At 54.0% G+C, this 12,240-nt stretch overlaps 5 protein-coding genes across 5 annotated transcripts, besides 15 other annotated features; 3 read left to right on the top strand and 2 right to left on the bottom strand.

The window, feature by feature from the left end:
* Positions 1 to 187: 187 nt before the first annotated feature.
* Positions 188 to 651, bottom strand: ACLA_088620 (alpha-ketoglutarate dehydrogenase subunit KGD4; the record flags this gene model as incomplete). Its single annotated transcript, XM_001272598.1, has 2 exons — positions 188 to 474; positions 576 to 651. 2 exons carry the CDS (start codon positions 649 to 651, stop codon positions 188 to 190), a joined length of 363 nt encoding a protein of 120 aa, XP_001272599.1.
* Positions 652 to 969: 318 nt separating this feature from the next.
* Positions 970 to 990: a microsatellite.
* Positions 991 to 2,823: 1,833 nt separating this feature from the next.
* On the top strand, positions 2,824 to 3,730 carry ACLA_088610 (mediator of RNA polymerase II transcription subunit 18; the record flags this gene model as incomplete). Its single annotated transcript, XM_001272597.1, has 2 exons — positions 2,824 to 3,347; positions 3,418 to 3,730. 2 exons carry the CDS (start codon positions 2,824 to 2,826, stop codon positions 3,728 to 3,730), a joined length of 837 nt encoding a protein of 278 aa, XP_001272598.1.
* A 478-nt stretch (positions 3,731 to 4,208) lies between these two features.
* ACLA_088600 (putative DNA 3'-phosphatase Tpp1) lies at positions 4,209 to 6,125 on the top strand (the record flags this gene model as incomplete). The annotated part of the gene is made up of 9 exons (XM_001272596.1): positions 4,209 to 4,299; positions 4,359 to 4,516; positions 4,581 to 4,693; positions 4,746 to 5,051; positions 5,137 to 5,264; positions 5,360 to 5,502; positions 5,576 to 5,636; positions 5,727 to 5,872; positions 5,961 to 6,125. 9 exons carry the CDS (start codon positions 4,209 to 4,211, stop codon positions 6,123 to 6,125), a joined length of 1,311 nt encoding a protein of 436 aa, XP_001272597.1.
* Positions 5,273 to 5,309: a microsatellite.
* Positions 5,274 to 5,309: a microsatellite.
* Positions 5,876 to 5,900: a microsatellite.
* A 584-nt stretch (positions 6,126 to 6,709) lies between the features above and the next one.
* Positions 6,710 to 6,744: a microsatellite.
* Positions 6,712 to 6,744: a microsatellite.
* Positions 6,745 to 6,755: 11 nt separating this feature from the next.
* ACLA_088590 (uncharacterized protein) lies at positions 6,756 to 8,333 on the bottom strand (the record flags this gene model as incomplete). Its single annotated transcript, XM_001272595.1, has 2 exons — positions 6,756 to 7,966; positions 8,033 to 8,333. 2 exons carry the CDS (start codon positions 8,331 to 8,333, stop codon positions 6,756 to 6,758), a joined length of 1,512 nt encoding a protein of 503 aa, XP_001272596.1.
* Positions 8,334 to 8,927: 594 nt separating this feature from the next.
* Positions 8,928 to 8,955: a microsatellite.
* Positions 8,929 to 8,955: a microsatellite.
* Positions 8,956 to 9,122: 167 nt separating this feature from the next.
* Positions 9,123 to 9,196: a microsatellite.
* Positions 9,124 to 9,196: a microsatellite.
* Positions 9,153 to 9,196: a microsatellite.
* Positions 9,197 to 10,818: 1,622 nt separating this feature from the next.
* Positions 10,819 to 12,177, top strand: ACLA_088580 (putative peptidase; the record flags this gene model as incomplete). Its single annotated transcript, XM_001272594.1, has 1 exon — positions 10,819 to 12,177. The coding sequence occupies one exon, from the start codon at positions 10,819 to 10,821 to the stop codon at positions 12,175 to 12,177; it is 1,359 nt and encodes a 452-aa protein (XP_001272595.1).
* Positions 10,944 to 10,969: a microsatellite.
* Positions 11,763 to 11,905: a microsatellite.
* A 16-nt stretch (positions 12,178 to 12,193) lies between the features above and the next one.
* Positions 12,194 to 12,223: a microsatellite.
* Positions 12,224 to 12,240: part of a microsatellite that runs on past the window's edge.

Below are 12,240 nucleotides of genomic sequence, written 5' to 3'. Positions count from 1 at the left end.
TCGTGGACCGCAGACTGTTTACGATTTCCCATGACCTCCGACCGGTCAATGGAAGACCACTTCCTCCGTTCTCGAGTTGCCGTTCGATAGAAAGATCACTCCGCAAAGAGAATTGTCGCTCGACATGAGCTTGCGTATGAATCGTGACATCGTCTCATACAAGCATCTATGTCCGTAGCATCTTCATTTAAGCGAATAGGCTGGCGCCGCCAGTCTCAATGGCCTCCATCTCGGCCTCAGTCCACTTCAAACGGTGGAAGCGGGCGGGAAGATCAGCACGGTCGAAAAATTCGCCTTGGGCGGGCTGGACAGGGCCGAGGGAAGCTCCGGCCGAGCGACCGACTGAATCCTGGGAGAAAGATGCGCGACCGAGAGGACCGTGTTGCTGAGCCTTGATGCGGTAGGCGGCGAAGGAGTCGGGCAGAATGCCCGAGGGAGAAGCAGGATGAGCGCGAGGAGTGTGATCAATCGATTCTATAGGGGGGGGGAGAGAACAGAGACGCGATTAGTTCACCGGATGAAAGATGACCATGGGGAGTAAGAAAAAAAAAAAAGTGGACGGGGAGAGCACATACTAGGCACCGAACGGCGACCGACGAAGCGGATGAGAGGAGTGCGAGCAGCGTTTCGCAGAGCAACAGTGGCACGCATTTTGAATGGGTGGATTGGTTGTATGGAGGGCGAAGAATTTGGAAAGGAGGAACGATTACGAGTCGACACGAAGACGAAGACGCGGGTATATCAGTTGCAATGGTGGGAGACGAGAATTGCGTGAGAGAAATTCGCCAGATCCGGTACTGTCCGATCGGTCCGAGGTAGCCCTATTTGAGAATAGCAGAGAGAGCTAGTATGACAAGGCTGTGACTGGAGCCTGCTGTGGAGGAGATGTGGGAGGAGTAGTTATTGAGAGTATTGAGATGATTGAGAAGTGAAGAAGATTGAGAGAATGAGAAGAGAGAGAGAGAGAGAGTGTGTGTGTGTGTGTGTGTGAGGAGGGAAGAATAATAAGAGAGGCAGACAGAGGGGGGGGGGATTCCAAAGATATTATATTATGATATGAAATTTATCCAAGCGAGGGTCTCAATGATAAGCTCGGGGAGGGTGGTGTGTGGTTTGTCCGGAGTAGTATAAGTGTATAAGTCAGTACAACTAGTCTATCAGATAATGAAAACACGGGCTCTACTGTCTGTAATTCCGACTTATTCTCTTGAATCTTGATTTCCTGTCTTGCTTGTAGCTGGTACTCTACGGAGTATACACCTACTACTTTACAGACTCCAGCATGTACTATATTCGTGTCAACTGCAAGTACAGGTACAAAGCACAAGCAAAGCAACAAGGACGAGTACCTGCTCCGTCCTCTTCTCGTGCTTGGATTCTTCTTGAGATTCCTCCACAGGATGATCAACCCCAGATGGAGGGACTCGGGATGAAGAACCGTAGTCGGTAGATACTACTCGATAGAGAAGATCAACCCATGTCTGAGAGTCTGCATCCGCGTCCGAGCATCAGATGCTGCTTGAGCTTCTCCAACTCCGCATCTCCATTCGTGTCCCTTGGAGGTGTTGTAGACTGTAGAGACTGATCCAAGCCTCATGGATTGGACAGACGTCGACGGTCAATGCGATGATGGCCCAATAAACTTTGATCCTCTTCCGACATCTTCCCCAGACTGATTGCCTCCATTCCACATCCTTCCTAACGCTGCATCCCGGTGAGTCTAGTCAGTACCCAGCATGACTCTAGTTCCCTACCTAATTTCTTAGTGTTTAGTCTTTAGTGTTCTCCAATTCTCGTGCCTGCGTCCGCTACATTCTTTAATTCTACAGAGTAATCAATAGTAGTTGATCATCCTGGCTTCTCCTCAATCTCCTCACCAGTCACGACATCAGGCTGTAAGCCCGTAAGGCGCAATCCGGTAGTTAGTCGACACTTAGACTGTAAGCAGTCAGTTATCTAGTCCTAAAGTGCCAAGATAACGACTCCATCATCCACTGCGGCCTAACTTTCCCCTCATCTCGGAAATGGAAGACTGAAGAACAGGAAGAACGACAGCTATTGACAGGGATACGACAGTAGTACTGATACAAGCATCATCCTTAGCTCCTCGGACTCCGTCTAGACTCTAGACTCTCGGTCCGGAGTATAACAGATGGGGTACGTGGTCACTCGCAACATCCCCTCTACTCTTAGATAAGTCCAGAATGGTTGTATGTTGTAACTTCCAGTATGATTGTATCACATTCTCCGACCAGGCGGGGGTGGGGGAAAATATGATTAATGCATGTGCCAGACTGCCAGTAGTATTGAGTCTTTCTGGTCAATTATGATTATTGCCTACATCATACACGTCAGCTGCCAAGCATCATATCAGAAACTCTTAGTTGCCTATATTACAAACCACTTTTTTTCCTATGATAACGGAACCATGGTTGATCCGGGGCCGAGACGGACACCGAAACCCCCGAAGTCCAGATAAAAGATAAAAAGATCATCACTTTTCAGGCTGCAAGGCACCCAGGCCGAATTCCCCAATTCAGTGCATTCCGTCCCGGCCCTCCGACTCTGTCCGAGCCCCGAGGACTCTTCTGTAGTCCTCCAACCGTACCTCCAGGCTCAGGCTGTGACCCTAGTGTGTCTACACAGTACGAGGTAGGTACTATCAACTGCTCTTGTAATCTGTATCCATACCAATCCCGTACCAATAATACCAATTTTCCCATACCTAAACTCTTGTCCTGAAATCCCGTGATATCACCAGAAATCCCCAAGCAATCACCATTCTGATTCGACCGCCCACGGCCCTTATCTCTCCTTTTGATCATGCATGAGCTGCTCCTCTTCGCCTCAGTCCCAGCTCATCAGCATCATGAACTCTTACAGCAGCTGGCCGGTTTGACCGCCATGCAACCCCAGCACCGCTTCGAACGACGACTGATCTTCAAAGCCTACCGTAAGCCCGGCCTGGTCAATGTCCGCGTCGGTGCTAGCCAGGATGTGCAGGGCGCAGAGATGCAGCGCCTGAACAAGATGCTCAATGGCGGCATGTTCTACACGCAGGTCGTGGGCCCCGTCGCTGCTGCGGACTTCGGTGCCCCCGCCCCGACTGTGTCCGTCGGCGACCAGGACGCGCAGATGTCCGGCATGGGTGTGGGTGTGAGCGCTGGTGTGGATGAGAAACCGTCTACCCGGCCGCATCGCTATGACTACGACGACCAGCCCTGGAAGCTGGAGTTTCGAGATATCCCTGAGGCGGGCACTCGCTCTGCGGTCACGGCACGGCTGATGGCCAGTGCGAGTCTGCCTCGAGGCGATATCATGGTTCCTATGAATGCCTGGGGTTACAAGTTCGTCTTCACCTCTTCTTATTTTTTTTTTTTTTGGTCCCTTTCAAAATGCAAGGTATTGACTGATTAGCTTCGTGACCGAGTACGCTGTGGAAGGCGATATCTTCATCCTTCACGATATCGTCATCTTCCTCCATCGCGTCCTGCACTATCCCACCGAGTCTCAGGAGCCGCGGCGGCAGCTTCCCGCTCTCCCTGAAATGACCCCGCTCGAGCGGAGCGGAAGCTATGTCCTCCAGGCCGCCATCACCGTGCAGGACGGTGCCAGCCAGGAGACCATGAAGATTGCCTCGCAGCATCTCTTTGGGCTTCGAGAACAGCTCAAATCGGCCGTCCGCCTGGAAATGGCGGATCGGCTGTCGCTGGATACGCGAGCGAAGTAGTACTTCTGATGACTTTGGTTTCGTTGATATCCTAGCAATATACCCCGACATGGCTGCTTAGTGCCTAAACTCGTCCTGAAATAATCCAAAGCGTTTACGTGTTAGTTTATGTGGACCAAACGTAATGATAGTCTATTGCCTTGCTGGTGCTGCTCCAGGTTGTCTGCCTCAGGCATTGAACCTATCTAGACATGTGACTTCGTGAATCCGATTCGCGTATTGGCGCGTCAACCTCATCCATACTATCAATCAACTAACACAGCTTCATCAGCGCAACACTGCAGTTAGATATCTCTTCTTCCTTTTGTCTTTTCTAGAATACCATTATCGTATACTCAGCCGAGTCGACCGTATCCATCGTTTAGAGCCATAGTCTGGCGCTGACCACTACTCGATATCTCCCGCCCTATATCGGGTATAACCCCCCATCTTGAGCTCCATCTTCAACATCAAGATTTCCTTCAGACAGATCCGCATCATGGTGGCCGGCGGTTCCAAGAGAGCAATATCCCCAACCCGGGCCATCTCACCTCCCCCAATCAGACGCAAAGTCGAGTCATCCGTGACAAGTAAGTACTGTATCTGCACCTACTCTTCTCAAGCAACATTCTCATCTTTAGTGATGTAGAGAAATCCGTGGCAACGTTCTTCACACCCCTGTCGCAGAAAAAGCCGGAGAAGATTACATGGCGCATCGTGTACAGCCTGGTCATCGGCAAGTACTCGCCGGACAGCGAGCCGCCGCGCGCGAAGAAGGAAATGGCCAAAGTGGCCGCTTTTGATCTTGTACTTCTCTTTTCCTTGTTGGCTCACCCCCTGTTGCAAGCTGTATGACTGATGCGAATCACAGGACTCCACCCTCGTCGTCACAGCATCGGGGAATACCTTCCCGCGCGACTCGTCAGACTGGAAATGGTTCAGTCCCAACGTTCCGACGAAGCTCAAGGCGCTGAGCGCGAGCGGGTACCCACCCCTTCTCTTGCTTAATTTACTCTCATATCTGATATACCCACAGCTACCACGTCGTGATCATCACCAACCAGAAACGAATCAGCCTCACCCAATCCCTCAGCAAGGGCCGCTCCGACTCCAAAAGCCTCACGAACTTTAAGGAGCGCGCGGCTGCCGTGATGCGCCAGCTCGACATCCCCGTCAGCGTCTACGCAGCTACCGAGGACGACGAGCACCGCAAGCCGCGCACGGGCATGTGGCGCGAGTTCGTCGAGGACTGGGATTTGGATGTGTACGGTGTGGCCCTGGACGAGTCGTTCTATGTGGGCGATGCGGCGGGGCGCCCGGGGGATCATTCGACGGTTGATCGGTATGTTGAATACACTGTCTCGGAGTAGAAGAGCGGTGCTTGGTTTGTTACAGCGTTGCTGACGGTGGCTACGGCACGAGGGAAGCCGCTTTGCCGCCAACGTGGGCATCCCTTTCAAGACACCGGAGGAGTTCTTCCTCGACGCGGCCCCTGAGCCCGCCGTCGGCGAGGTGTTCGACCCATCTACGTATCTCGCGGATTTATCAACCGATGGTACTTCATCCTCCTCCTCCTCCTCCTCCTCCTCCTCCTCCTCCTGCATCTTCTTCAACCCACGAAGTAGACAAAACCAACTAACAACAAACAAGAACCTCCCCCGCCCTTCTCCCGCGTCCACCCCCTCGAACTCATCCTCTTCTGCGGCAGCCCCGCCGCCGGCAAATCAACCTTCTACTGGACACACCTGCAGCCGCTGGGCTACGAGCGCGTGAACCAAGATCTCCTCAAAACCGTACCTCCCCCCTTTTCCCGTCCCCGCGTTGGAACCCAACGCAAGCTAACCAGCAATGTACCCACCTCCTCAGAGACAGAAATGCCTCAAAGTCGCACGCGAGACACTCGCGGCCGGCTCGTCCGTCGTCGTCGGTGAGTAATACCCTTCCCCCCACACCCCTACAGTATTACATCAATAGACCCGCAGAAGAGCTAAACGTCAGGAACGGGGAGGGAAAATAGATAACACCAACGCAGACGCCGGCACGCGCGCAGAATGGATCTCGCTGGCTCGCGACATGCACATCCCCATCCGCTGCGTGTACTTTACCTCCCCGCCGGACCTGTGCAGACATAATGCGGCGGTGCGCGCTGCGAATCGGACTTTGGTATGTTCTGTTCTGTTCTGTTCTATTCCTTCCCCCCCCCTTGCCTTTGTGTGGATTGGTAATGGTAATGATGGTGGTGGTGAGGTAGAATCCGGAGTCCCGTGCGCGGCTCCCGGGAGTCGCGTTTGGGGATTTTCTGCGCCGGTTTAGGGAACCCACGCTGGACGAAGGGTTTAGTGAGATCGTGCGGGTGGATTTTCGGTTTCGCGGGGATGAGGAGGCGAGGCGGCTTTGGGGCCAGTTTTGGGTTTGAGTTCAGACCTCCAAGGATTAGGATGGTTGATTCGAAAAAAAAGATGATGGATGGGCTACGAGAGAGGAATTTTTCGGAACTATCCATTATTGGATGCGGGTATATTTGAGTACATATATACATAATACACGGCGGACCATAGGAAATCATGATTTCGTGTGGGCAGACACAGATACAGACGCAGGGTTGCACAAACCCGCACACCTGCATGCTCGCCCACGGTCCCCCCCCCTCCTCTTCCACTTCCACCTTCTTGCTCCGTCACTGTAACATGCTGTCCACCAGACGAGGGGCCGTTCGGAAACAGCGCGACAATCGCACAAGGAAGTGTCCCTGATATCAAAGCCGAAGTAGGACATATGGAAAGGTTGGACAAGAGAATGGAATGGCCCTTTGCGAGTCAGTAGTCGCCAGGCACAAGCGGGTCATCAGTCATTAAAAAGGAAATAGAAAAAAAGCAAAAGACATTAGTCGTCACAACGCTCAATCAAATCATCTCCCCAGAGGCCCATATTACATGATGTTGTACATCAGAACCTCTTGGAAATTGGCTCTATAATCGTCATTAATCCGTGGAAGGGGGCAAAAAAAAAGAAAAGAAAAGAAAAGAAAAGCAAAGGTGAAGGCGCTTCAGGATCGAGATACGAGATCCTGAAAGAACTTGAAAAAGCTTCGCTTCAAGGATCGGGTGCGGCAAGGGGTCGGGATGTTCACTGCCGGCGCAATCTTCATGGGCCCAACAATCTCGCCATCGCCCAGTTCGGGGAACTTGTCCACATGGAGACGAGGGATCTTGACCTGTTCGCAGGGATCTCCGTGGGACTTGATGATGCCCATGAGGGAACCGTCCATCTCCTTCAGCTGCGAGAGCATGGCCTCATACGTGCGCTTCCACTCGCTGTTGATCGACTCCCACTTGGCCTCGGTCAGCTGGAAGATGGTCGACGTCACCCCGTAGTGCTCCCCCGTCCGCACCAGGTGCTTGGCGAAGTGGCACTGGGCCAGATCCCACTGCTCGCGGAATTGGCGGAAGGCAGCCAGATCGTAGACTTCGGGCACGTACGGTTCGGGTTGGACCGTGAAATTGGCATGGCCGAGCTTGTTGGCCCACTCGTCCTTGGGGTCGGTCAGCATGAACGGCGGTGGTCCTTCGCCGGACACGGTTCGCATAGTGCTGGCACGCGGGCGGTGGTGGAACGAGGCCACGGATGGCTTGGAGGACAGTGGCGGCGACGGGATCCCTGCCAGACGGAGGTCGGAGATGGTCATACTGTTTTCTAGGGACTCCTCGGAGACATCCGCCACGGACGGTGACTGCAGAGGGGATTGAACTCGCGAAGCCGTCATGCTCAATGGTTCATCCCCCATAAAGGGAGGCAGCAGGGGCGTGGTGGCCTGGGGATGTTCGGCTTCCTCCTCCGGTGCATACTGGCTGTTCGCTTTGGCGATATCGATCGGCTGGGCCCCCGACTCACTCAGGCGCTCCTCGAAGATGGTTCGGGCGGGTGAGGGAGGGATGGCGATGGAATCGACTCGACTGATGGTCGAACTGCCGCGGAAGGACGAGGTGGAGTTGGTGCGGGATCGCAGGCTCGTTCCAAAGGTATCCATGGCATCGGGACCATCCGCGAGACGGTTGTTGGAGGACCTCCAGCGGCTGGAGATGGTGGATATGCGCGAACTGATCCGCGAGAGCCCTTTCCCCGAAATACTCTCTGCACGTCTTTTCTTGGGAGAATGGGGGATGTCGGTGCCAGCATCGGTCAGGTCGTAGGCATCTGAGTAGTCGACGGTTGCAAAGTAGGCATCGTGGACGTCGGACATGTCTTGATCGAAATGTTCTACCCGCAGTCAGTACGCGTCCAAAATGTCTGGCCAAGGGGGGGGGGGGGGATCATGTAACCTACGGAAATATTCCTCCTCGAGATCCTTTGCCTGACAGGGCTCCTCTTGCACTCCGGTCAACTGATTGCGCGACGAACTGTCGAGCGAATTCTTGACTTCTGACGAGGAGACGAGCGAGGAGACAGAGCTGGAGACACGCGTATGGCTCTTGGAGGAGAAGAGGGAGACGACAGGCGAGACGGGGGTGGAAGAATCGGCTGACAGAGGCGATTGTGGAGGCTGGCGCGACTGGGGCGAGAAGTCGGAATTTGTATCTGAACTCTCTCGCCGTTTGGCGTCTAGTAATTGCGAGAGTTTCAGCATGACGCCGTGTGTTGCAGGAAACACGATGGACCAGTCAGTGGGTGGATGTTTGGTGTGGAGAGGATTGTTTTGGACGGAGAGGGGGTGGTTTTGCTCGTGGGGGGGGGGGATGGATTCACGTGCAGACGCGCGATTTTAGACGGAGTGGATTGCAGGAGAATAAGTTGACATGATCTGGGGAGGGAGGTAGGGGTGTTTGAGCGTCGTTTGTATTTAAGAGAGTCAATCGATGACGATAATGATGGTTGGGAGCAAAAGGCAAGTCAGTCCAGTCCGTACGTGGCGTGGCGGTCTACCAGCAGGGGAAAGAAGCTGTGATTTGAGCTGAGCCGGGTGAGTCAGGCCGTCGAGGGACGAAGGTACGAAGGGAAAACGAAATCGCGATCTGGCGAGATTGATTTGTAAAAGACTTTGTAAGGACTCTGATTGACTGCAGACAGGGGATATTTCGGGGGCCTGAAGGCGACGAACAGGCGGTAGGGCCGACAGATCGAATGCAGACGTGGACGACGCGCGAGTGGGTGACAGCTCAGTAGAAGCAAATAGGAGCAAGGTTGATGATCGGGACAACGCGGTGAATGCTGTTGGAGTTGGGAGAGAGAGAGAGAGAGAGAGAGAGAGATGGATGGAAAGAGGAGATAGATGAAGAGTGGAAAGATACCGATGGAATGAAAATGTCTGTGATACTTTTTTGATCTAGTATCTATCTACTCGGAGTAGTAGTATCTAGCTAGACTTCTAGAGGGGAGTGACTGGTCAGGTCCGAGTAACAAAGAGTTTTCTCAGTAGTATCTATCATCTATCTCACTGTTCTATCTATCTATCTATCTATTCATCTATCTATCTATTCATCTATCTATCTACTGGGTCGCCTCATCTGTCAAAATTCTCTTTACCATTTCCTTCTGTCAGAAAGAAAAAAAAAAAAAAAACGCCATCGGTTGTTGTCGTTCTTTTGTGTCAGCAAATCACCGCGTCTTGTTGGCCTGAAAGTAAAGGCAATCCGTACGTTCCGTAGAGCGCATTCCATGGAACGGGTTTGCTTCCACAAAGTACCGGTACTTGGTCTGGAAGTACTACTCCGTAAGTATTACTGGTCTGGTCCTGAACTCCGGGTAGTCTTTCTTTCTAGAATACTCAGCGAATGGTACTCGGTACTTGAACTCTGTCTCTCTCTCTCTCTCTAAGGCAGAGGATGATCGTTATGCACTCATCTCGGTAGTCAATACTCAGTAGTCAAATCATATGATCTCTAATGCTATACTAGAGATGCAGGTCTCTAGAACCTTCAACCTACGGACTAGAACCCTATGCTATGACAGACTCAGGAATACTACTACTACTACTATTCAAGCGAGATCGGAGAAAAATTTCAAAAGACCACTTAGTGACTCCGTAGTTACTCGGAGTCTAAGGATAAAGAAGCTCCACTGTGCACCAACCAAGCCTCAACGGGCAAAAGAGCAACGTCGTCTAGGCTCTAGACTCTCTCCGACTCGAATACCCGGTTATACAAGATGATTCTTCCTGCGAGCTCTCTTCGTCATCCTTGTTGGGATTGACACTGGACTTGCCCTACTGAGGTCTGAGATACACACACACAACCTGGAGCTCCCACCGGTTGTGCGACGGCGGCCAAGTACGTCGTGTCATCATGCTCACCTGCATGAATAATGGAGGAATTATATGTGTAGACTGTATACTGTCTACTGTATACTGCACAATCATGTCGCTCGCTATGGAGAGTGGAGAGTATCTCCTCTCCAGGTATCCATATACTCCATATACTACGTACTCCATCGGATTCTTCGCATGGAGTCCAGTCTGAAACTCAGAGACCAGAGTACGTAGTATTCTCCCAAAAGAACCGAGTACAACTGGTACCGATATTAACAATCCACATGGATCCCAAATACCACCATCCAGTGGTGCAGAATGATTGGTAACGCCCTCATGGCAAAAAAGAAGATGTCCCTTTGACGTAAATCCGATTGCTGTTTCCATGGACTTTGCCTCTCTTGGCAGTAGTTTTTTACTTTCCGGTCATTGAACAGACTGGCCACGGAGCATCGGACAACCGGCTATCTTGAGGTCTTGATTCTTGAGTGTCTGTCGTTCTTCTGCAGGAGAGGGACTGCGGCACTACTAACGTACGCAAGGAAGATGGCCATATGCTGCTAAAAATATACGTTCATCTGTCTATATCCCTACTACTGCCGTCTGTATGATAATACTACTCTGCTCGGAATAATGTGTGGCCCTTCGTACTTCGGACACGGGAAGACTACTCACGTGACCTGATCCTCTCCAATCACTGAGGAAGATGACTTCAACGCCAGTTGCTATCTCTCAGTCTGTTCATCACACTCCCCCAGGCTGATCAGACTCGACGCCTCACACCCTGGTTGTCCTGTTGACTTGTGACTTGTGACTTGTACTTGCATTCTGTAACCAAGTTTACCAACCTCCCCCCTCGCCTCCAGCCATGAGGTCGCTTACTCTACTACTCTCGCTCAGCACTGCCCTGCGCTCGGTTGCTGCTCCGCACCCCGCATCTCCGCAGGGCCAGATTCCTTTGGGAGGCATCCCATCCGCTTCCACCTCCGAAGTAGGGATAGGGATAGGGATAGGGATAGAGGAAGATCCATTCCCCCCCGCGGCGGGATCAGGACACAATGACCTCGAGGACGTCATCAATGCCTCGCCGCTGCTGTCCTTCCACCGCGACCTCGTCTCCATCGAGAGCATCAGCGGCCACGAGGCCCGCGCCGCCGCCTTCGTCGCGGACTTTCTCGAGGCGCACAACTTCACCGTCGTCAAGCAGCCCGTCGCCGGCGACCGCGTCAACATCTTCGCCTCCCCGCGCGCCCACGCGCACTCCCGCCCCGAGATCCTCCTCACCAGCCACCTCGACACCGTCCCGCCCTTCATCCCGTACTCGCTGCACCGCAACGACAGCCGCCCCACCGACAGACAGTTGATCCGCATCGCCGGCCGCGGCGCCGTCGACGCCAAAGCCTCCGTCGCTGCCCAGATCTTCGCCGCGCTCGACATCCTGCACGCCGACCCGTCCGCCCCGCTCGGCCTCCTCTTCGTCGTCGGCGAGGAGGTCGGCGGCGACGGCATGAAGGCCTTCTCGCACGACCCGCGCCTCAACCCGGCCCCCTCCCGCTTCCACACCGTCATCTTCGGCGAGCCCACCGACTTCGCCCTCGTCGCCGGCCACAAGGGCATGCTCGGCTTCGAGGTGCTCGCGTCCGGCCGCCCCGCCCACTCAGGCTACCCGTGGCTGGGCCGCTCCGCCGTCTCCGCCATCCTGCCCGCGCTGCGCCGCGTCGACGCCCTCGGCCACATCCCCGTCCACCACGGCGGCCTGCCCGCCAGCCACAAGTACGGCCGCACCACCCTCAACATCGGCGTGCTCGAGGGCGGCGTCGCCACCAACGTCGTGCCGGCCGCCGCCCGCGCCGACGTCGCCGTGCGCCTGGCCGCCGGCTCCGTCGACGACGCCCGCGCCATCATCGCCGCGGCCGTGGCCGACGCCACCCACCGCGACCCCGCCGTCGTCGTCGACTTCTCGCGCCACCTCGAGGCGTACCCGCCGCAGGACCTGGATGTCGATGTCCCCGGCTTCGAGATCACGACCGTCAACTACGGGACCGACGTGCCGAATCTGCACCTCCATCCGCGCCCCGATGGCCCCGTCAAGCGCTATCTGTATGGCCCCGGGAGTATCTTTGTCGCGCATGGCGAGAATGAGGGCCTGACGGTCGGGGCGCTCGAGGAGGCGGTCGGCGGGTATAAGAAGCTGGTGCAGGCTGCGTTGGAGCGGACTCGTGCTTAACAAGAACTTATTCCGTTATATATATATATATATATATGTATGTATAGATTTGATTTGATTTGA

This window comes from Aspergillus clavatus, genomic scaffold (assembly GCF_000002715.2).
Source record: "Aspergillus clavatus NRRL 1 1099423829798 genomic scaffold, whole genome shotgun sequence".
Lineage (NCBI taxonomy): Eukaryota > Fungi > Ascomycota > Eurotiomycetes > Eurotiales > Aspergillaceae > Aspergillus > Aspergillus clavatus.
The sequence above is the reverse complement of the archived record's forward strand: the minus strand, read 5'-3'. Positions and strand labels throughout refer to the sequence as shown.